Source organism: Pezoporus flaviventris, unplaced genomic scaffold, assembly GCF_033815535.1.
Source record: "Pezoporus flaviventris isolate CSIRO_AGI_PZ_B2104156 unplaced genomic scaffold, CSIRO_AGI_Pfla_v1 ptg000002l, whole genome shotgun sequence".
Classification (NCBI taxonomy): Eukaryota; Metazoa; Chordata; class Aves; order Psittaciformes; family Psittacidae; genus Pezoporus; species Pezoporus flaviventris.
In genome coordinates this window covers 88,331,749-88,354,568 of record NW_026892550.1, presented here as the reverse complement: position 1 = coordinate 88,354,568, position 22,820 = coordinate 88,331,749, and the positions used below count along the sequence as shown (strand labels likewise).

General features: G+C 42.4%; 1 protein-coding gene across 9 annotated transcripts in view; it reads right to left on the bottom strand.

Annotated features, from left to right (window-relative positions):
* Positions 1-4,648: 4,648 nt before the first annotated feature.
* Positions 4,649-22,820, bottom strand: part of TBXAS1 (thromboxane A synthase 1) — a 239,321-nt gene continuing 221,149 nt past the window's right edge. For 8 of the 9 annotated variants that reach the window (XM_061444973.1, XM_061444964.1, XM_061444965.1 and 5 more), the window contains 4 exons: positions 11,519-11,607; positions 8,983-9,120; positions 5,698-5,860; positions 4,649-5,066 (listed from right to left, as the gene is read on the bottom strand). In XM_061444973.1, the coding sequence (XP_061300957.1) occupies positions 4,992-5,066; positions 5,698-5,860; positions 8,983-9,120; positions 11,519-11,607 (465 nt within the window). In that variant the 3' untranslated portion in view covers positions 4,649-4,991. The remainder of the gene's footprint in view (positions 5,067-5,697; positions 5,861-8,982; positions 9,121-11,518; positions 11,608-22,820) is intronic. The other variant, XM_061444970.1, reaches the window with a different exon arrangement.

The window sequence follows — 22,820 nt, the reverse complement described above, 5'->3', positions numbered from 1 at the left end:
AAAGGTTTTCTGTATCAGCCGTCTCATTAAAAATACCATTTTATACTGACACCTTTCTGTAATCATTGCAAAATCCAGAAGATGGTTTTAATAGAAGCTTTCCTTTCCTAAACAGCTTTTGCTTTGTATTGGCTGTCAGAGAATGACTGAGACCCTTTTGTAGAACAGACAGACATGCCCAATTTTAAACAAACCCACAGCTCAGCAATGCAAGACAACACACTTTCTGAGGAGAGAAATTATTTTAAATCTGCTTCCTTGTTTCTCCCTAGACTCAACTGCTGTACCAGTGTCTGGGTTTTGGCTGCGATAGAGTTAGTTTTCTTCCTTGTAGCTGGTGCAGTGCTGTGGTTTTGACTTTCAGCCTGGGAACAATGCTGATAACACCAATGTTTTTAAGTTGTTGCTCAGTAACGTTTAGTCTGACCAGGAAGTTTCTGAGCCTCATGCTCTGGGAGGAGGGGAAGCTGGGAGGAAGCAGAGACAGGGCACCTGACCCAAACTAGCCAAAGGGGTATACCATACCACAGCGCATCATCCCCAGGATGTAAACTGATGGGAGTTGGCTTGGGGGGAGCTTGCTGCTTGGGGGTGGGCTGGACACTGATCAGTGGGTGGTGAGCAATTGTACTGTGCATCGTGTTTGTTTGGTTTTTGTTTTTTCCTTTTTTAGTTTTATATCACTTTCCTTGTTATTTCCCTTTTTTTTTACTATTATTAGTAGTATTGTATTGTACTTTATTTTAGTTATTAATCTGTTCTTAACCCATGCATTTTACATTCTTCTGATTCTCCTCTGCATCCAGCCCAGGGGGTGAGGAAGCAGGGGTGGCGTGTGAGCAAGCAGCTGCATTATACTGAGTTACTTTCTGGGCTTAAGCCATGACAAACAGAAAGGCTAGTAGTTGCTATAACTTTGGGATATACAGTTATGCATTGACGTTGCAACTATAAGCATACAGCTTATTTATTTATTTATTTATTGGAGGGGTTCTTATGAAGCAGACAACTCTGCTTATGATCAGTTTGGGCTCATGTTACAGGGTTGCACAAATGCACTGTGATTAACATGCTATTACCAGTTTCTGTTCTGGAGAGCTGCTGTCAGTCATGTTTGGATTTTTTCAAATATATGCTTTCAGGGGGCTAGAGCAGTTCTGGTCCCTCAACATGGCTTGGTTTTTAGGTATGTTTCTGAGCCCACACAGCTAGGATGAGGGCCAGCATCATTAAGTGTCCTGGTAAAATGTCTGTGTGGTGTCTGGTAACTGTATCACTATGAGGGTGCTGAGGCCCTGGCACAGGTTGCCCAGAGAAGCTGTGGCTGCCCCATCCCTGGCAGTGTTCAAGGCCAGGATGGATGGGGCTTTGAGCAACCTGGTCTAGTGGAAGGTGTCCCTGCCTATGGCAGGGGGTTGGAACTGGGTGAGCTTTAAGGTCCCTTCCAACCCAAACCATTCTCTGATTCTATGATTATGATAATGCTTCTGTTCAGTCCCAGAAATATGAGTTCAACTACTCTACACATTAGTGACACCTTCTTGGGTAACTATTGATGATATAAACAGCATTGAGACAAGATGTACAACAGCCCTTACATGAACATATGGAAGAAAGGTACAAGCTTGATTTAGGCTTGGAGTATTTGGTAAAATACTGCATGCACAATGACCTGATAAGTCACATAAGGAAGAAAAAGAGGAAAAAAATAATCTGATGGGACAAACATGCCTTTCATAGCTGTCTTGAGACTGGAATGAGTGTCCTGCTTATTCATGTAGGTGAGAAGCTTTTAAGCAAAGCCCATCCAAATTTTTGCCAGTTGTATGTGTAAGCTGTACAGTAAATCAGCTGCCAGCACATTTTCAAGAGGGAAAAATGATGGATAATGTGTAAAAATTAAAGTATATAAGGTGTGTTTCTTTTCAAATAAAGGACATTCACTCCATCAGTAAGTCATATAATCAGTACATCTGTAACCAGGCACTTCTGTTTTAGCATGCCATTGATGCTCCATGGAAATAGGAACAATTCCAAGATTCCCAGGTCAGTACTTCACCCCTACTACCTGTAGAGCTCTGTTTAAAAACAAATAAACCCCATGAAAGACAAAATCTTCCAGGAGCCAGATACAGTAATTTGATCAGTGTTAAGGCAGCATGTGGGAAGAAGGCAGCAAAAGGTGGTTGCTGGAGAGAAACTTGGGAACTAGCTAGGGCTCAGTGAGCAGATGGCTCCTTCCAGCAATCCTTGCAGTAAAGCTGAGCAGTCAGCCTCTTCCTCCTGCTGCCACACTTCTCTGTGCATGCCATCAAGAGGGATGCTGTACCTAAGGAAACCTCGAGCAGAGTATGTCAGCAGGGAGAAGGTGAGCACTCGCAAAGAACCAGGTGCTTCCTCATTTTTATGGCCATAAGAATTTCTTGCTATTATAAAAACTGTCAAAAAAAAAAAAGAAGAAAAAATACATAAATTTTAAAAAGGACCCAGGGACTGAGACCATCTTCTCTCATAGTTTTGTTGTTGTGGTTTAACCCCAGCCAGCAGCTAAGCCCCATGCAGCCACTCGCTCACTCCTCCCAACAGGACGGAGGAGAGAATCGGAAGAATAACAGTGAGAAAACTTGTGGGTTGAGGTAGAGACAGTTTAACAGGTAAAGCAAAAGCCATGCACACAAGTAAAGCAAAACCAAGGAATTCATTCACCACCTCCCATGGGTAGGCAGGTGTTCAGCCATCCCCAGGAAAGCAGGGCTACATCATGAGTAACTGACATGGAAAGACAAATGCCACTTGTCACTCTGAACATCCTCCCTTTCCTCCTTCTTCCCTCACCTTTATATGTCAAACACTGTCATATGGCATGGAATATCCCTGTGGTCAGTTGGGGTCAGCTGTCCCTGTTGTGTCCACTCCGAACTCCTTGTGCACCCCAAACCTGTTCACTGGTGGGGAGATGTGAGGAACGGAAAAAGTACTGACTCTGTGTAAGCACTGCCCAGCAGTAACAAAACATAAATCTAAAACATAGCCCTATACTAGCTACTATGAATAAAATTAACTCTATCCTGGCCAAAAGCAGCACAGTTGTACAGCCAGCTAGTTTGTGGTGTACACTGTAGGAAATGTTTCTTTTTTTCCTGGTCAATTGCTCACTGCTGTGTGATGCTTCACTAGCTGTATGGTGATTGAAGGGCTTTGTAGAGGAGTAGGAAGGAGCGGGGGGAGAATGCGAAGAGTGAAACTGTAGGCTTAAAGTGTAGGTTTAAACTAACAATAGTGTGTGTGTCTTTAAACTAACAGTAGAATAGACCAAACTGTTCTAACTTGCTAACACATAGAGAGAAAGGAATGTTCGGCTGACGGGGGAAGGAACATCACAGAACTGATAACAACTAAGGAGACAGTAAATAAGACCAGGGTGCTAGCCTTCAAGATAGCAGAGTGGTGCCCATTGTGGAGCAAGACTGGAACAGAACAGAAGCAAAGACATACCAACTGCTAACTTGGCACTAGGACCTTGTGAACGTGCACAGGCTCTGTCGTCATTCAGTAAATGCAGTAAGGAAGATTATCGGCGACCAGCAGAGACCCCCATGCAGCAAGAAAGTGCATGAGTAATTACAATTATTATAATTAGTTCCCAGAAATCTCATTAATATGTAAATCATTTCCTGGAAACACTGTGAATACGCATGAGTGTGCTGAATATACAGCTGCTGCCGGCAAGCAATGGATGCGGTCACCTTTGCGAAATGATTCGCATGTGTGCCCAGCTCTGCAATAAAGAATGCCTGCTTTCTAAAACTCCAAATTGAGTCTTAGAGAGTTTCTCCAACCGATTTTTATGGTAACAAAATCATACTGCTGCTTTGGCTGTGAAGATGCATGTGTGCAGCCATACAGCTTGAATGGATCTATGGCACTGTTGTAGCTGGCAATCAGACAAGTTCCTTCCTGAGTGGAGTGAGGCACTTGGGACATGACCTGCTCCAGGGTCACATAAGGAATCAAGTGAGCCGCTGGCACTGATGGTCCTGGGTCCGATTCTCTTGCCATTGGCTCTAATGCATGCAGCGGTCTTAATTTCCTTGAGACAATGAGCTAGAAAAGGATAGTGCCAACTGCAACGCTTGAAAAGGAAAGGCCTCAACATGAAGCAGATGTTGTACCAACTTCTTCAAATTATCCTTAAATTTCCTCCAGACATCCTGCTTTCTTTAAATACATCTCTCTTTTCCACCTATCCAACAGTTCAGTAGCCAGCAGAATGGCTGTCACCTCATGTCTTTGGGTTTAGCTACTAGAACTTAACTGGTAAGCAGGGGAACACTTCATTTCTCTTCAGTCATGTTGATGCAATGAACCGAGTGCAAATTTTTAATCTAAATTTATTTCAAATTACTTCAGAAGCCTGAAAAAGGTGTAAGTCCTTCCACTTTACAGACACAGGGAGAGATTAAGCATTGTGCAGGAGACTCAGCTTTGATTTTTAGCAGAGTTCATGATAAAGTCCAATGCACTGGCTCCCAGGTCTTCTGCTACAACTGAACTGTGGTGCCTCTTTTTTTAGAGTAGGGACTTGTAAGTGTATGGAAGGATATATGAAATAATCAATTGTAATAAAAAATCTATTGTAAATTGTGCATACATTTGATACCTGCTCCATTTATTGAAGTTGAGCATGAAGAAAGCATTCTTACAAATGAGTAAAAGGAAGTGTGATGTAGAAAAGCAATTGAAAGTGGGATGCTTCTTTACAGGTACTATTCACAGTGACTTGAAAACCACCAGAAAGACTGTGGAGCCCTTGTCTCACCTAAAAAAGGATTGGGTGGCTCTCCCACAGGACTGCAGTGAGGCCCCACTTTACTGACCATCAGTGGGACTTAGGCTCCTACCTGTCTTTGGGGTTTAGAGAAATAATTATACCCAGAGAATCACTGAACAAGGAGTTCCATCCCAGAAGGCTTCGGGATATACATTTTCTCTTAGCGAGATTCTAACATGATGTAGACTCCATTTTTCGGTCCAAGTGTAGCTTTTGATTTCAGCTGCAAAGGAATCTGAAAGAAAAAAAGATCATCTTATGTACAGGTGTACGTATTTGTTTATGTGTGTACAACACCCCCATATACAGACAGACATTTTTGCTGGGGGACCAATTCATACCAGGATTACTGTGGAAGCTGTAAAGTACTTGTTCTATAGTGAGCTGTGGTAGTGTAATATTAAATAGAATTTACACCCGGAGGCTGAGACAGTAGTTGCCCAGGTACACTGCAGATCTGAACAGAAAGAAATTAACTCTATAAACTCTACTGCTGCTGAGTAAGTGCCAGGTGCAATGTATATAGCAATAAGAATAACCTGAAGTGCTAAGATCCCGTGACAGATGTATGCCCATTCTCAGCCTGTGTAAATCAAGGGGTTTTGACTGTAGTGTTGCTACACTGCTCTCCATTAAGGCAGGGCTGTGTAACTGTTTATTTTGTTGGAAAAATTGTAAAGGTTAAATAAAGCTTTGATTAAAACTAGCAGTCCAGGCCTCTTGTCCCTCCTCATTATGGATGTGGCTCTACCAGTTTTCTCAAACTACGAGGAAGTCACAAAGGCAAGTCAGACATCCTTTCTAGGAAACACTGTCAACTCCCTGAAGTTGACAAGTGTGGCCTTTAAGTGTCTGCTTGTACAAACCTCAGTCTCTGGGCAGGTCTTAAATTGAAACTTCTGCAAAATCCTCAGCAGAGTGATTTTTGTCTCCAGCAATCCCATTTTCATGCCAATGCAGCCACGGGGTCCTCCTCCAAAGGGTAGGTATGCAAAGGGATGACGTTCCTTCTTAGCCTCCTCTGTAAACCTAGAAGGTACAGAGATGGAAACTGGTTCAATAAATGCTTTTTGCTCCTGATTCCATGTTTTTAATTCACATTTCAAAAGGTGGCTATTTCAATTGGTCTTAATGGACAGGTCAAGGGCACTATTGACAGGTTGTGTCCTGATGGGGATGACACCCTTAAGTAAACTTACTGCCATCAGCCCTTATCAACTGGTGATTCCAGGAGAGGACAGACAGACATTGCTTTCAATCTATCTTTCATGAATTGCTTTCACTTCATGACCACGCTCAGCAGAATGATAACTTTAGGTGCAGACATACTATCTCTGTCGACCTTTGCATGTATGAGGAAGAGATTACGGCTAAGAGGAAACTAAGGGGCTGCAATTTGAACCATCACTTCCTTGCTGTACAACACAGAGACAGATCAATGGGAATTTTTCTTTATAGCTTGTAAGGGGAGATGAATTCTCATGGGATTGACTAGGCCATGGAAGATAGTTATAATTCAGTAGAGGCCCTCTCTCTGCTCTTGGTCCAAAGGGACCAGTTTCCCAGTTGGGAAACACTGAAATTGCACACAATTCTGTTCTTAGAGCTGAAGTACCTCAGCCAATCGTACAGGCTGATTAATGTGTCAGTCTGTATGCAGATGCAGTTCCACATCTAGCTAGCTTTAAAATACTTGATCAACCATCTAGAAATGAGTCTTTTTTTTTTTCTCAAGGAAGGAAATAAAAATTCCTATTTGAACAGCAGTACAAAGAAAAAAATGAAATCTGTTTGCCAGCATCTGCAAAGATGGATGTACATTGGGCAGAATATGTACAGATGAGAATACAGAGGCTGAGCCAGTATAAGTTATTAAGGCCAATGCATAATAAACAAGGTGAGCCTCACCCTGGCCTGTGCTGAGTCACTGTTCAGAGTCGTTCCTTAAAACAAGCAAACCTTTACACCAGTGACATCACCCTGGAAATATACATAGCCTTCCCATGTCTTAAGGTATTTGGAGCTGTCCTGGTAGTACAAAACTACTTATCCAGTTCTGCATGTGGGTGAAAGCTCTGTTCTTTATGTATGGGGTCATCCCTGAAAATCTCCCATCTGTTTGGATACAGTTTGCAAGAAATTTAGACTGCTATGGCCTGGAGATCTCATGCAGGGTAGAAAGAGATAAGGTCTAAGAATCACAGAATTATTAGAGTTGGAAAGGACCTTAAGATCATCTACTTCCAAACCTCTGCCGTGGGCAAGCACGCCTCGCACTAGACCATGTCACCCAAGGCTTCATCAAGCCTGGTCTTGAACACTGTCAGGGATGGAGCATTTGTCATTTCTTTGGGCAATCTATGCCAGTGCTTCACCACCTCGCAGTAAAGAACTTCCTCCTTGTATCCAATCATCTAAACTTCCCGTTTAAGTTTGAACCCATTACCCCTTGTCCTGTCACTACAGTCCCTGATGAAGAGTCCCTCTCCGGCATCCTTGTAGGTCTGCTTCAGATACTGGATAATATAGGCTATTTTGAAGTTAGGAAAAAAATAATACTGTGTATTCTGCTAATCCCATCCCCACACTTAGATATCCTATATAAGATTGGGATACTAGTGCAAAAAGTACTATAGAAGCCCATAATTTGAGATTAAAGGACTATTAACTCAGGTACTGAGCACTGTTGCATTATCTCATGCAAACAGGTTAATGCAGTTCTTGCCTTGCTCACCCCCATATATCATTCTGTTAAATTTAAAGTCTCCCTTGTACTATTCTTGAGGCAGATTTCAAAATGAAACATTAGGGGGGAAAAAGGCTGTAGCTGAATTAATTTATTTTTTTTAAGATCTTATTTTATAATTCTTACTAACATTACCAACTAATACAATCTGAGGAAAGAGTTAGTAGTTATGCTTCATTCCTCAGGGATACTTCAAAAGGAAATTTCATCTCAGATTCATAACAAACAGCACCATACAAGTCAAGGGGACTACAGCCCCCACTATCTGTTTTACCCTGTAATGTACTTTCATAGTATTGTTAAAGTGGTGAATAAACAGCATTTCTGAATAAATAAAAAAAAACCCTTAGACTAGTTAGTGCTAAGATTCTCCCACAGCAAAAGCTTCTCTAACCCTGTCATTACTCTTCTTTATGGCCTTAAGGTACCTGATAGAGCATATCCCAAGATTTGCTCCAGAGGGAGCATTAGGCAAACGCATTTACACCATACATATGTTGTCTTACTGGCAAAACCAGTTCTAGGCTGTCTGCCTTACACCCAGTTTGTGGAGCGTGCACTTGTTTTCTTAGCAGACTTTTCAACATAGTGGTAACATAATGCAACTGCTCCCAGAACAGCTTAAAGCAGAGATGCCCGTGAAACTGAATTGTGCTTCCACACAGCACCACATCAGCTGAAACTTCCCCTGTAAGCTCAACTCAGCATCTGTAAGACAGAGCAGGGTACTAAAACATAACTTGACAGTTTCTCCTTGACCCCAGCTGAAGAGAATAAATAAATGCTGGATGTGAATGTCTTGCCAAGCAGATCTAAGAACCCAGGATCCTAACTTATGGACAGAAAGCAAATTCCCAGTGGGAATAGATGGGATAGGTTCTCCTGATACAGTGTACTTACACCATTACAAGATCTCAGGTGAAACGACTGCTCTAGACCAGCCAGGAGCTGGACAAGTTTCATGAGTACCTCCATGCCAGTGAATATACTATCTCACTTCAGAATTTCTCATCTGGAGGAGACACTATTTGCAGCACCTGATTTGGGAACAGGTCTGAAACACTGCACCACATTTCAACCTCGACCAAACCTCACACCCTCTGTGGGTATTTGGTGGAAATAACATTTTTATGACCTAAATTAAAGTCTGCTCCTCTTGGTGGAAATTCAGCTTTGGGTGAATAGTGGGTGGCTGTGGCTGTGAAGGACCATCAGAATCTGGTGTCTCCACTGGATAGGCTGGAGTCCTCTGCCCACCCTTATGTGTAAAACAGCATTTAAGGCAGGCCTTTGATCTAAAGACACCCAGTTGGAACTAGATAACCTTAAGGTCCTTTCCAACCCTAACCATTCTATGATGAAATAAGGACTTCAACCTAAGAATGGAAAGCATAACCCCATGTACCTCTCAGGGATGAACTTCTCAGGCTCTGGCCAGAACTCAGGGTTGTGGTGGAGATGTCCAACTGCAGTTTCAATGACAGCCCCAGCTGGAATACGCTGCCCCAGCACTACACAGTCTTTAGCTGCTTCCCGAGTAAACCTGAAACGGTAAGTGTCATGTATCCCAGATGATTAATAAAGGTAAAAGTTCAGTTGGAGGGAACCATAAAATAAATCTCTTAGCTGGACTGACCCTGCGATTTCAGAAGTAACACATTCCCAGCAGGTAAATACCATTGCTGATGCTAGTGTCTTCTCTGGTTACAATCATCTCCACCTACAAGCACACAGCTCCAACCCAGCTGGCTAACTTTTGTCCTTTTAACAGTGAAGCATTTCTGGTTGCTTAGTTTTCCCCAAACATTTACTGTCAGACTACAATTTTGTTGCTAAAGTTGGTTTTAGGCTGATTCTTTACGAAAACTGCAGATGAAATGTGTCAGTCATCTCTAACAGACAGAAAGATTATGCTGGTTTGCTTTCAGGAGAAAATTGGATCAAATATAGTTTTGAGCTTGTTTATTTGAGAAGCTTCCCCATGTTGGGACAGCAAGTGAAACTTAGCAAGGGATGTTTTTTATATTAGGGCTAAGTGTTCTGCTGCTGCTGCTACAAAAACACAACTAATTCACAAGCTTTGGAAAGTTACTTCACATACGCTCATCAAAGACAGGCATGATGCTCACAACAAAACTCTGCGATTTCCTCACATCTTGTGGTGATAGGTGACAGAGTAGGACTGTCCTTAGCAGCCTTATCATGACAAGAAGACTAAGAAAAGCCACCTGCCAAAGCTCAGCTTGGGTGTGTAAACCTTCTAAGAAATAGCGTGTGGGTGCACTTGTATGGTGGCAGATCCTGATCCAGCTCTTTTGGTGCTTGTGTGGTCACTGCAGACCGCAAACCAGCCCAGACCCAGATGAGTGCCCTGCTATCTCAGCCTAGGTGCTATTCCCCAGTACTAGCTTGGAGCACAGGGGTGAGAACAAATGCAGGAGCTCCCTTTGCTGCTCCCTGTACTGTGCCTAAGAAGTAGAACAAAGATTTCAGTTTCAGGACTGTCAGTCCGGTATCATTACAGGAACACATTCTTTCCTCGCTGTCATACATCTCTGTCTTTCTTATAGATAAATAAATAATAAGAGGCTCCAAAGCTGGAACAAAAGACTGGCATGCTAAAAAACACATTGACAAGCCATCCTTCCCATCCTTACATGAATTTGGTGATAGTGGAAACATGAGTTCTGGGGAAGAAAGTTCTCTGGCTATTAAGTTCATTTTTTAATAAAACAACTCATAATAAGCTTGGCTGCTACTGACTTTTCCCCTAACTCAGCATTATCTTTGTCACAAGCAATTAACATTCTGAGGTACTGGGCTGTCCTAGCCGTTCCCCATCCATCAGAACAAAAGCCAAATCAATAAACACCACTGACAATGCCAACTGAAACTTTGGAACAACTTTGCTCCATTCTCATTTTATTTCCTATCTGACAAGCATTGATTGTTTCCCAGTGTTTCAGCTGAAGCTCAAAGATCTCAGATGCTTTAACTGGCAAAACAATTTCTACTTACATTACGCCATGTATAACATAGTAAAGCCCAGTCATCTCATCCAAGAGCAAATATCTATGACAATATTTTTTGCTTGTCTCTGAACAATTCTGCAGACTTCCATGGAGAAGTCCTGACTTCTGGTCTTTGTGAACATATAAAAGAGAGTATGATTTTAAGCTTTTTTCTCTTAAGGTGCTTGCTGTCATGGGATAAACTTTTCAGAGGCTCTCACAGCAAGTTCAGTTTTGTCTTCTTTCCACATTTTTCCCAGCTTCATGAGGAGCAGTGCAATTGGCTGGCCACTTCGAAAAGCTCCATTCTTAACATTTGAATTTATCTTGTGATAACTTGGAAATTTGACAGTTTTCTAGCTTATTTTCTTTAGTTCATCAATATAACTTAATAAGATTAGTCTTGTGTGAATTGGGGCAAAACTTTCAAACTATAATGGCTGTAGCCATTAGCTACATTTAGTTATATTAGTATAATACAGCACAAAGTGCAAATCGGTAGAGGCCCAAGTTAAACACACATGTAAAATACAGCTTTCTGAGTGTGCAACACTTCCACAGATCAAGGCTTTAATGACGAACAGGCTAGGGTAGGTCTTTGTTCCATATCCCTAAAGCCTGAGGCATATGGAAGCAGCACCATCCAGCTTTGCAGCCAGTCCTGCTGCAAAATGGCTCCATCCTCTAGCCTTGGGGGATGTGAAGAACGGTGAGGAAACAATCTTGGCCTGTATGTTGTAAAAAAGCGCTTTAGAAATACCAGTATTGGCCAGTTTTCCTTCGATAGGCTATTTTATATCTTTCAAATGCACAAGCAGTATTGACATTGGCACAGAGACCAAGGGCACATTGGTCTTCCAACAGCAGATTTCCATTTTATAGAGCTAGGAATCTACCCTGTGGAATCAGAAGTGGAAAAAAAAAGAATACCTGAATGCAGGTGGGTACATGCGCAGTGTCTCTGCAATCACCATGTCCAGATAAGGGAGTTCTTGTACATTGTTGTAATCAGGAAGCACCTGAAAAGGCAGGGAGAAAGGAACAATTACATTTTCTTACATTTAAGTGCCAAACTCATGTCAGATGAGTTTTAAACCATCCATTTTTTTTTACTGGGCATTTTTCCTGTAGAAGAACTCAATGTCTCATCTAAAACAGTAAATGATAAAATTATCCAAAAATGTGGGCAGTAATTAAATGTGTGTATAACATTCATTTCATCATCAAAATGCTTTGGTGTGCAGCCCAGCTGAAGATATAATAATAAATCAGCTTGCTAGGAATTATTAGAAACAGAGTATTACAGAGAGCGTTAATAGCTACAACAGAGCTATTGTTTCATACATGCACTAAAATCTTCACAGGACCCTTGTGTCTTCCCAAAGACAAGAGCATGGCAGACCAGGAGTGTTTTGTTCACAAGAAATAGCAGGTCCTTCAGTTATTCTTGTTGAGGTTGGAGCAAACCCTTCCCCAGTTATAGAAATGAACCAAAGTGTTAATGCTGTGATGCCTGCAGGGGGGTGGGAGATGGCACTGGAAGGAACGGGCACACTGATGAGGAGCAGCACACAGTGGTGAACTGCACTGCTCAGTAGACAGGGAGTAGAGGGGGCTCAAACAGCTCAAATCCCACTTGGAAGGATTGCAATAGTGCCTGGGGAGAGAAGTCTCTTTCCTTCCATGGCTGCCCCTTGTGTAACGCTGCTTAATTTTGCATGGCAGGCAAATACCTGAGCCCACACACATGGTTTGTTGGTCTACAAAAGCACCTGCCCCTTGACAACAACTGGGGGTCACTAAAACCCAAACAGGACTGTAGCTTGGAAGACTTTGCCCTCTGCCAGGCAGCAGTGACAGACACCAAACCACAGATGACCACCAGCAGCAGTGATACGACTCAGTGCGTGGACAGAGAATTTCTCCCACTTTTTCCTTTCCTGGTAAAAGGACAATTCCCCTGTCTTATTCAGTGCTCTCAGCAGAGGGCAGCCAAAGTACATCTAATAACCTCGTCAGGAAAGCAGAGTTTTGTTTTAAATTAGAGCATCTCCTAAAGACTGACACAGAGTAAATTGGAGAAAAGCACAGACGTCAGACTAGACTAAACCTTTTATGAAGATTTGGGGCCCCTGCCGTTCATGAAGGGGACTGGATTCCATCCTTCCTTTATTTACTACAGCACTTTTCATGTATAATGCATATTTTATTGAATTTTCATGCAAAAACATATGGTACATACTGAAAATACTAAGCAGAGAACAACTCCAGATGGTATGCAGAAAAGGCGTACAATAGAACAAGGATACCTTGCTGGATTAGAGTAACCCACTTATTCAGCACTAAGCCACCATGCACCATTTCACATTAACTGATCTTTTCTAGGCAGGAAATAGATACATTCTATTATCCCCGGTTTGGGGCTCAGGAAAGAAAAGGAAAAGCAGAAAAAGTAATTTGCACAAGCTGAGCAGAACCAGTGTGTCTGCTTCTATCGTAGAGAAAAAAATGCAACTCAGTTTGTCAATAGATGAAGCATTTTGTCAGTATATGTCAAATATTATCAATACAGGAAGCACAGACTACACTGACAGCCTTTCAATGTTGCTTTTTTATTGCAGTAGTGTCTACTAACTCAACCCTTTGGCTTAGGTCGATGGTTATCAGAAAAAGGACTAGGAGACTAAAAGCCCCAAATGACCACAATGTCATGAGAACCATGGCTGAAGGCTGTGCTAGGAGCTGTGCTCCAATAATGTGAGTAGCTAAAAACAAAGACAGAAGGATGATTTTTAGCAGCTTTGTTTTGCAGAAAGGGATCCAAGGGCTTCCTGATTTCACATGGGAAATTGGTATCAGAGGCTGGAAATGAACCGTGATCAGGCTTAAATTTCAGGTCTTTGTGGCAAAACCACCTTTCTCCATGACTACATAGTTTGCTCCGTGCTTCGATGACAATGCATGCTGTGGTGTGTATTCATTTTTTTATTTGTTTCTTGCGAAATTTACATCTCTCTTTCAGAACTTTCCTCTGTCCTTTTCATACTGCTCTCCTGCATCTCTTTGAATCCTGCGTCAGCATCTGCGTCCTGTCCCTGCAATCCCTCCTGATTTCATGGCTGAAGGAAGAGTTCCGGCTCAGAGTAAATGAATGGTGGAGCCAAGAGCACACTGCGATGTGTTCGATTCTCTGAGCCATGCTCTTTCCACTGGGCCTTCCTGTCTCTCTCATAATCCCTCTACTTACTTTGGAGTCAATAATTAAGATAATTATATGGTAACCTGATATAATAAGTAGCCACTAAATCAAACCATACATCAACAAATAATAAAACACTAAATTATGGCGGCTTTGATTTGCTCTTTCAAATAGCTTCTATACCTTTAGGGGATTAGCTGTTCAGAAAACAAAAGAAAGGTGTAAAACCAGCTGATTTTCCTTAGAAGAAAATTCCTTTTGCTTACATAAATAAAAAGGGGTCAGTCAAATGGCAGCACAGTGAACTCTGCTATCTTCAGCATGGCAGACACATCAGTCATTTCCTACATTTGATGCAACTTAATTACTGGCACTTCCATGCTTTTAGCATCAAAGTAGTTGAACCTAATTTAGTACTTGTTTGCAAGGTCTGACCTACAGCTGCATAAAGTACACACCAGCCAAGTATCTCTATTTAGGAAGGACAGTTTGTTGCTTTTTTTTTCCCTTTCAAAGAAAATATTTTCCATTTGTTTTTCCACTCCCGCTCTTCAAAATATTCCTTTATCCAAGCACATTTCAAAGGAACTTCAATATGCTTTTCTCCCAAAACGTCCCTGTTTATATCTTTTAACTGCTGGCAATTTTGCTGGGGTGGCGGATGGCGTTGCGCAAAGATGACACTTTAACCCCCTGCTTGTTACTTAAGATTAGGTGCCTTTTCATTAACAAGTAGAGATGTGGGGGGAGAAAGGAGGCATCACATTGCATGTAATTAAACATCCTGTATTTTAATTTTTCAGCCACTGCTTTGCACAGCAGTTTTTCTAATGCATCTTTTCCTGTTGGTGTGGAAGTGAAATGGCCATATAGCATCTTGTGGCATTTCTCTGTATGCATGTTTCCCCTGTTTAATTTCCAGAAATGTGGTGGTACACCTTCACCCATCCCAGCCCGTTCAATCACTTCTGAGGTCCAGAAAACATGTAGTTTGGCCACAAACTCTCCTTTATGACTGACAGCAAATCCCAGGACTCTATTCCTTAGAAAGAGGTGGGAAATTAATTCTTCACCCCACAGAGTACCCTGAGGTGAAACAAAAGAAGTGATTATAAAATTGCGTATGTGCTACAAGGATGATGTGTGTTTTAATCCCTATATAAATTCCAAGAGAGATAAGTGCCTTCAGATCCACCTCTGCTTTTCAGTATTAACATTTTCAGGTTTAACGTTTTCTAGGCAGGCCAATCTATTTTTTGCCACCACCCTCAGTTAACTTTTAATTCCTCAATGAACATCAAGGGAATCCAAGTGCTGACAGGAGAGGTCTGGCCAATCTTTCTGCTGCAGTTTGAGATGTTACTGTTCCCAGTTGCTTGCTCTTCTTTGCTGGCTACAGTTAGCGTCACCACAGCCAAGTCAGCAGAAGGGAACATATGCCTACACCTCAGCTGCTTCTATACAAACGTCCAGCATGAACCCATCTTCAGAGACAGTTTAAGATGAGATACTAACTTTTCCAAAAAGTAGCTGATGAGTGAGGCACAGATCCTCCTCTACCACGTTTGTTTTGGGAATGGTAATCCAAGTACACATCAGTGAATAAGAGATTTCCACTTATCCTATTGGTCATGGTCTGGTGATGCTCAGCAGCCAGAAATGAAAAAAATCAGGGGGAATTTTGTGAGTCTGACAGTGTGACGTGCACCTGAAATCAATTTGGAAGCAGCAAAGGCTGCAGAGACCACATTCCTCATAACTAGCACTGCTGAGTCATGGCCTTATACTGAACTGGCTGCAGTTTCTGAGCAACTGCAATCCCAATCAAATGCCCCATGGGCAGGTGTGACTGTGACAAAGTCCATGTCAGAGGGATGACATGCAGATCTGCTCAAGTGCAGATGCAGATACATGACTTATCTGTGTATGCATAGCCACACAGCCCACATCAGCTCTTGCCTTGCCCAACATGCAGACTTTGATAGCAATAGAGTAGGAGGCAGTGAGTCAAAATCAAGCCAGCATCACCCCAGTGAATCTTACACACTCCCTTTCAAATTGCCCAAAGAGCTATTCAGACCATAGCCATAGCCAGGATTCACAAACAGGTCAATACGTTTCTTGATCTAACGAATCAAAAGCTGCTGATAGATCAAAGATTCTGCCTGAGGTTTTGACCTTTCTTTGGTCACCTCCAGAGCTGCTTATCCCCTAGCAGAACTAGAGGCCATATGTCACGCTCATCCGGGAAGAGAGGGAAGAAATGCAAGAATACTGTGCTAAGTTAGGGTTGCCCCAGGACAATCTTGGTAACAACCATATCAAGAAAGGAGAGGTTAGAGACAGGACAGCACTCAAAATGCAGATCAATGAACAGAAGTGGTGGGATAGCTTAACAGGCACCTATCTTTAAGTTGCTTAAAGAAAGCCTGTTTCCTGTTTTGCCTCTTCCACAGCAACATGTTGAAATACCTGTTAAGCACCAAACTAAAACCTCTCTCCAATGTCAGGGAGAAAAATAGGGACGAAGTTGATGAAGAAAAAATAAAAATAAAATTCTTGGCTTTATCCTCAGAACTTGGACCAAATACTGAAGGTAGTCCTCATGAGATACTTAGTGCAAAACCTCTCCCCCTGCTGCCTTCTGTCCACCCTGTGAATGGTGGCCAAGTGAGATGTCTCTCAGGTGTGGCACCAGGCAGAACCAGCCCTTAATGACGGCAAAACAGGACCCTGAATATCCCAAGTGCCACTTGTCCTAGGAGGCAGGGCATGGAAGAAAGTGTTGCTTTAAGACACACTGCTAGGCCATTTCCAGTGACAGAGGTCTATAGAAAGGTATCTTCTAGCAAAATAAAAAGTTCTTGACTATAGAATTGAGAACAAGGTTCAGGAATGAAAAATAGGAGAACAAGCCTCATTTCCATATTAAGATGCAGCAAAAACAGGCTTCCTGAGCTGCCTAGCACTTCTCCTCATGAGTCCTTACAGCACACCTTGGTAGCACTAAAGCCTCACCAGCAGCATTGTGACTCCTCACATGGCCTCAGAAATGAACATTAAAGCAAGCCCTCAGCTCCATCCCCTCATAACTCTTTCTTCAGAAGGAAGCAAAGGCTATCCAAAACATGTATTCCCAAGCTTTGCCTTTGTTTCTTTATTCCACACTGGTTACCTGCCACCTCTCATCTGCTTGGGTTGTCATTCAAATGGAAATGCAGCACGAAGGCTCTCACCCCCACCCCTGCTGGGTGCTCACTGGGTTTGGGAGCATTACTTTGCTCACAGAGGCACTTCCCAAGCTGCAACAGCACTCAGTTCTTCAGATATCTCAAACAAACTCCTTCCAGCTCCTAAAGACTGTGTGTGCCAGATAAACTTTGTATTAAATCTCTTTGTTCGAATCACCTGCTAGTCACACTCATACCTCCTCTAAATTCACCCTCTTGCCATGTCCATCACCATGCAAGTTGCATGAGCACAGGCAGAGGCAGGTGCTGATTCACAGGTCAAGTTCAGAGGTGGTGGGAAAGGCTGGTGCACTAGTTATGCACTGATAACCACATTACATGCAGACCTTGCAGCCAAATTTGCTCTGTTACTTTGGTGCAAATCCACACAGCTCCCTGGGGCTGTATCAGTGTTAAGGGAGAGGAAAATGCGGTTCTAAGCATGTACCAAATAGTGCTGGGGAAGGAGCCAGAAAGTATAAAGTTACACCAGTGTTGACTCTCTTTAATGTTACTTTGGTTTTCAAATCAAAGACTTCAGCTCCTGACAGAAGACAGACCTCCACTACCTCCAGTAGCTTTGGCGGTGCTAAAACAAGGTCTTTGTAGCATCGCTATTCACAAGGAAACTTCTGTGAGATAAAAATACTTCCTGAAACTGAACAGTGTCCCAAAACCAAACAGATAAACACAAAAGCTGCCACCAAAAAGGTCAGAAATTCTCTTCCACCTACATTACAACTGACACATGGTGATCAGCAAGAACAGAATGAGTGCCATCAGGTAGAAGGTCTGGAAAATAAAGGCAGGAAAAGAGAAGAAAATCACTAAGGAAATCCTTTTATGAAGCAAGCTACAAAGGAAAAGAAAGGAGAAAAAATAATCTGTTTCAATCTCAATTTTGTGTATTTGTCAACTCCACCTAGTCCCAGATTCCCATGCCAAGAGAAATGGGTGCCCTTAAAACAAAAAGTGAACAAATAACTGGGAGTGAGATTGGGCAACTAAGTCATGAAGGAAGGGGCAGGTACCCAGTGTGCTGATAGTGCCCAGCCAGGCAGCTTTTCGTATACAATTACTCTTGATAATACTATTTTTTTTCCCCTTGTTGGGTGGAGGAGAGCAGCTCCTCTCCCAGAGTAGCTCCCTACCTGTATGCAATGTGTACCTTGCTCCAGCTATTTCTGGATGTGATATAATCCCTGGCCTTGCATTGCAGCAAGCTAAGCCCATCAGAGACACGGAGACTGCCTGTTTCTCACCTCCTTACAAACCACTCAGCCCCCAGGAAATCCCCCTAGTTCCCTCCTCAGCCCACCAAGGCTCCAGTCTCTCTTTCTGCACTTGTCTGACACAATCAAAATTTCTACTTGGGTGGCAGAAATGCTGAATGGTGAAGGATCCCACTGGGAGGGAGGCAAGGAGGAAATTAAACAGGAGAAAGGACTGCCAGAGGCCCAAAAGGCTGAGAAAGAGAATTATAAAACTGGGGTAGGTCTGTCCGAAGGGCATGTCACCAGTCCAAAGAACATTAAGCACTAAAGTTCATGCAAGACTTAATCCTTCCTGCTACAGAAGTGTCCCTTGATGGCTGCAGCAGATCCAGAGGAATAAAGAGGAGGGATTTTTTTTTTCCCTTCTCAGCAGACATTCATGGTATCACATAAGAGCCAGATGATTTAATTTAATCATTCCTGCTCCAGCAGGTATTTTCTGTATGGAGGTGACAGTTCTTTAAATTAGGGACTTGCATATAAAAGGCCCGTGTGCTTAGTTTAATCAAATGTTCATTTCCTCACGTTACATTTATATTAAAAGGCATCAGCATGAATTTTTGTGCTGCAAATAGAGGCTATCATATGGGCTATATAGTGAGGTCCTCTTCAGTAGTCCTTCATCTCTATGGCCTTGTATGCTTGGCAGCCTTATGTACTGAGAGGTGACTCAGCCCCAGGCCTGCAGTTTAGGGAAATATGCCCTAGAGAGCACAATCCAACCTATGAGGAGAGCAGAGCTTTACACAAAATAAATTACATCAGCAATTCGCCCTTCTGTAGATACTTAAATATGGGCTGGAGCCAGTGGCTGCTTAAGTCATTGGCTTCAGCAGTTTCTCTATGAGACCTTTTCTGAATTAGTAAACAGGCAAACATTCACAGAGAAGAAACTGCAAGATTTTCCCATCACTCAGCATAATTATTATTTGCTCTGACAAGGGCAGGTCAGTTTTAATACCATACAACACTTATGTAGTGCCTGATGCCTTAAAAACATTTTATGTGCATTAGGTGCAGTACAACAATAACAAAACTTTGCCTTTCCATCGTTGTTTTTCCCCTGAGGTACACGCATAGTTTAGCAAACATTAATTAGTTGGTCATCTTCCAAACGCATGTGTGAGGTGCTCCTGGTAAATACACCTTCCCTGTACACTATGGGCCAGCCGAGGTGCTGAAGACTGAGGCCAAAAATTTACAACCTCAAGAGCTGAGCACCCAGCAACTGGAGCCTTTGTAAGCAGCCTGGTATTTTTTCAGCCTCAGCATGACTCCTGTAAGTAAACAGGCAAATACTGCTCCGAATGCATAGACTTAAAGTGACCAAAAGAAGAAAGAAATCCCTTCCATGGCATTTAAATATATCTTAAACAAAAAGAAGCTTTGTTTGTTTTTAGCTGCCAAGATCATAACTCAGGGTTCAGCCTGTCCTTGAGAAACTAATGGTACTAAAATGACAGAAAATAAAGCAGCCTTTCTGGTGTCAAAGCTCCAGCTCCTTTCTGTAGACATCTGCACCTCCTACCTAGTACAGGTAAACCTAAAAGTCAAAGCCACATCTAATTGTAGCTCCAAACTTTAGCATATACCCTTTCTACAAGGCATGAGGGGAAAGTTTGCTCTTGTTGAAACTTTTCACATTTACCTGAAAATATACAAAACGGGTAAAAATTCTCTTCTGACTAAAGCTGTTCAATGCCTTCTCCTCTTCTGCTCCCTTTGGAAAGTGCTGACTGCCTTGGGTACAACAAAGCAATTTACAATTGGTATGTGAAAAAAATTGATAGCACTTGAAACAGCTTTTGTATTTTTTCCCTCCAATGCATGAAGAGGATCTTTACAAAAAAACCCCAACAAGTACATGCCAGTCCAAACCCCACTACCCCAAGCTCAGTGGGGAGCTGGCTGTGAGCAAGGGTGACTGCTACCATGACGCTATCCAATGACAAACCTCTCTAGATGTTTAGATAAAGCCGTCTGTGATGAATCCTGGCAGATGTCTATTCAACAATTTCTTTCCTTTTCTTCCCTTACTTTATCTCTTCCCCATCTGGGAACGCAGAAATTTCCCTAAGCCTGTTCACGCTTAGATTTAGTGAAGCCATCATGGTGTCATGTTCTGGCACCGTTTCGTATCTTTGCTTTCCTCTACCCTTTGTAGAGCAGCATGGCATGGCTGTCCATCTGTTTATGATTTACTTCACACAATTACTTGGTCCCGATTACACTGATAAGCACAGTAGGTTATTTGAGGGCCAACTGGACCTCTGTAATGACACTCAAACTGTACCCAAATTGTGGGAAAGTTTCCAGTCAAAAAAAAAGGCCAGTGGAAAAACTCCACCAGGACATCCTCCAAGAGAGCGTTCCTGTCCTTAATCCCAGGAAGTAAAACAAAAATATTAATTCTTTTTATGGAATTCTTCTGTAATTATTAGTGTCCAAGTGATCCACACAAACTGAAGAGAAACCAAGACCTGGGCCTTTCTGATGATTAAAGATGCTTACTGGAGAACAGTTTATAAAGAACAGCATTTAGTTCAGGAGGCCACAAGGAGGCCATTCATGGTCTCCTTTAGCAGAGCCTTGAATCACGGAGTCAGAGGAACTGTACCAATTTGCACCACCTGAGGATGAAGCCTGGGAAGCATAGTCATCATGGGGAGACTGCCTTGGGTAGGAGGCCCCTTGGCACATACTGAATCACTGGCCCTTGTGAGCCCATGAGAGTGAAGGGGAAAAAAAAGCACAACCCAAAAAGCTGCAGAATGAAGTCACAGGGTCAGCAGTGAGAAAATACGGAATTAATTTGTAATCTGACCAAGGTCATTTCTAGCATGTTTTAGGATGATATAAGACTTTATGGGGAAGGCAAATGGAAAGTATTGCTCACAATTTCTTCTGCTTTATGACTAAGCTGCTTTGGCCTTTATTTATTTATTACCTCACAGTTCAACAACAACCCTGGTGTGAGGACCAATTTGCTGTTCTTTTTCTCTTGCTTCTCAAGGATATTTTGCTTCTTGAACCTGACCCTTTCCTGTCTCAGTACCTGGCTACCTCACCATATTTCCAAGGATACCCTTATTTTTTCAATTCCCCACACCTCACCTCTGCACTATGATTTCACTCACAGCCACACTACTTTAATATCTAGCATTTTGATCTTTTCTCCTTCTTTTTCAAAGCTCTATCCTGCATCAAGTCACAAAAGCCCTGGGGAACCTGGCCAACACGGTGGTACCTACTTGGATTTGAGGCAGCCCTGACATGGGGACCATTCCATCTAATCTGCAAAGGTGGCACCCACAAAGTGACGCATTTGCTGAATCATTCAGCACAAAAGAGCACTTTCATGCCAAAAATGCATATAAACCATGTTCTGCAGGGGGTTCCCTAGCAATTTTGCCTATATAAAAGATGGTATCCTTTGCCCTTTATAGCATGAGTTGTGACACAAAGATCTATAGATATCTATAGATGGGTTAATTTGTAGGGAGGGATTTTCTGGGAGTACAAAGATGGAGCACAGCTGTAGGCTTTTCCTGTAAAGGCCTTGTCGCACACACAAGAGCAGCTAGGCATACTCAGAATATTACCAGCCCCAATCACTCAAACATTATGAGAAAGGCCCCAACATACTTAGAAATCGGCTGGAAAACACATGAGATTTATGATAAATATTAACATTTTGAACTTCATGTGCCTTCTGGCTTCTGAACTAGAACTCATGTTTCCAGTCTTACCTTTTTCATCCAGAAACCTTTTCCCTCCCCCTTTTCTTTAATTGGTTGGGTTTTGTTTTAGTAATGAAAGATGAGATTCTGGTTATACACCTGACTTCATGGCTGAGTGATTTGAGAGAACAGAAAACAAATACCAGAAACTTGAATGCGATGGCAGGATGCTGGTAATATTCCATTTACAGAGCACCATGGGCCATCCCTGCCTGCCCCTTGGCCATCTGCTGCTAGCACTCGGCTAGAATCACACAGACCTTTTAAAAAAAGCAAAAACTCTGCAAGACTGAGAACTTCATGTGACTAAACACCACAGAAGAGGAAGCTGCTCCTCAGAGTACCCACAGTTTTGTAGCACATGGGATTTTTTTTTGCGGGGAATGTTACTCTAAGCGGGGCTTTAGGGATCAAGCATCTAACCCCTCTTGAAAATGCTGAACTTGGTGCCTTGGCAAAGCGTGACACAGAAAGAAATCGAAACATTCAGACTAAGTAATTGGGGGGGGAGAACTGTGCTGAGTCTATATATAGCATTTTGTTTCTGCTGGGCACTAGCGGGGGGAAGGGAGGAAGTGAGGGGGAGAGAGGGAAAAGAAAGATAAATTTTGGTTGCTGCTGTCATACACAGATCTGCTTATCTATGGCTGAAGCCCAGACAGCTGTGTGACTCTAAATGAAGAAATTTAATTAAAAAGTAAAAAATGAAAATCGGCAAGAAAAAAAAACAGAAAATAGGAATTCATGCTTCCCACACCTACCCAGATGTATAAATAGAGACTATCTGAC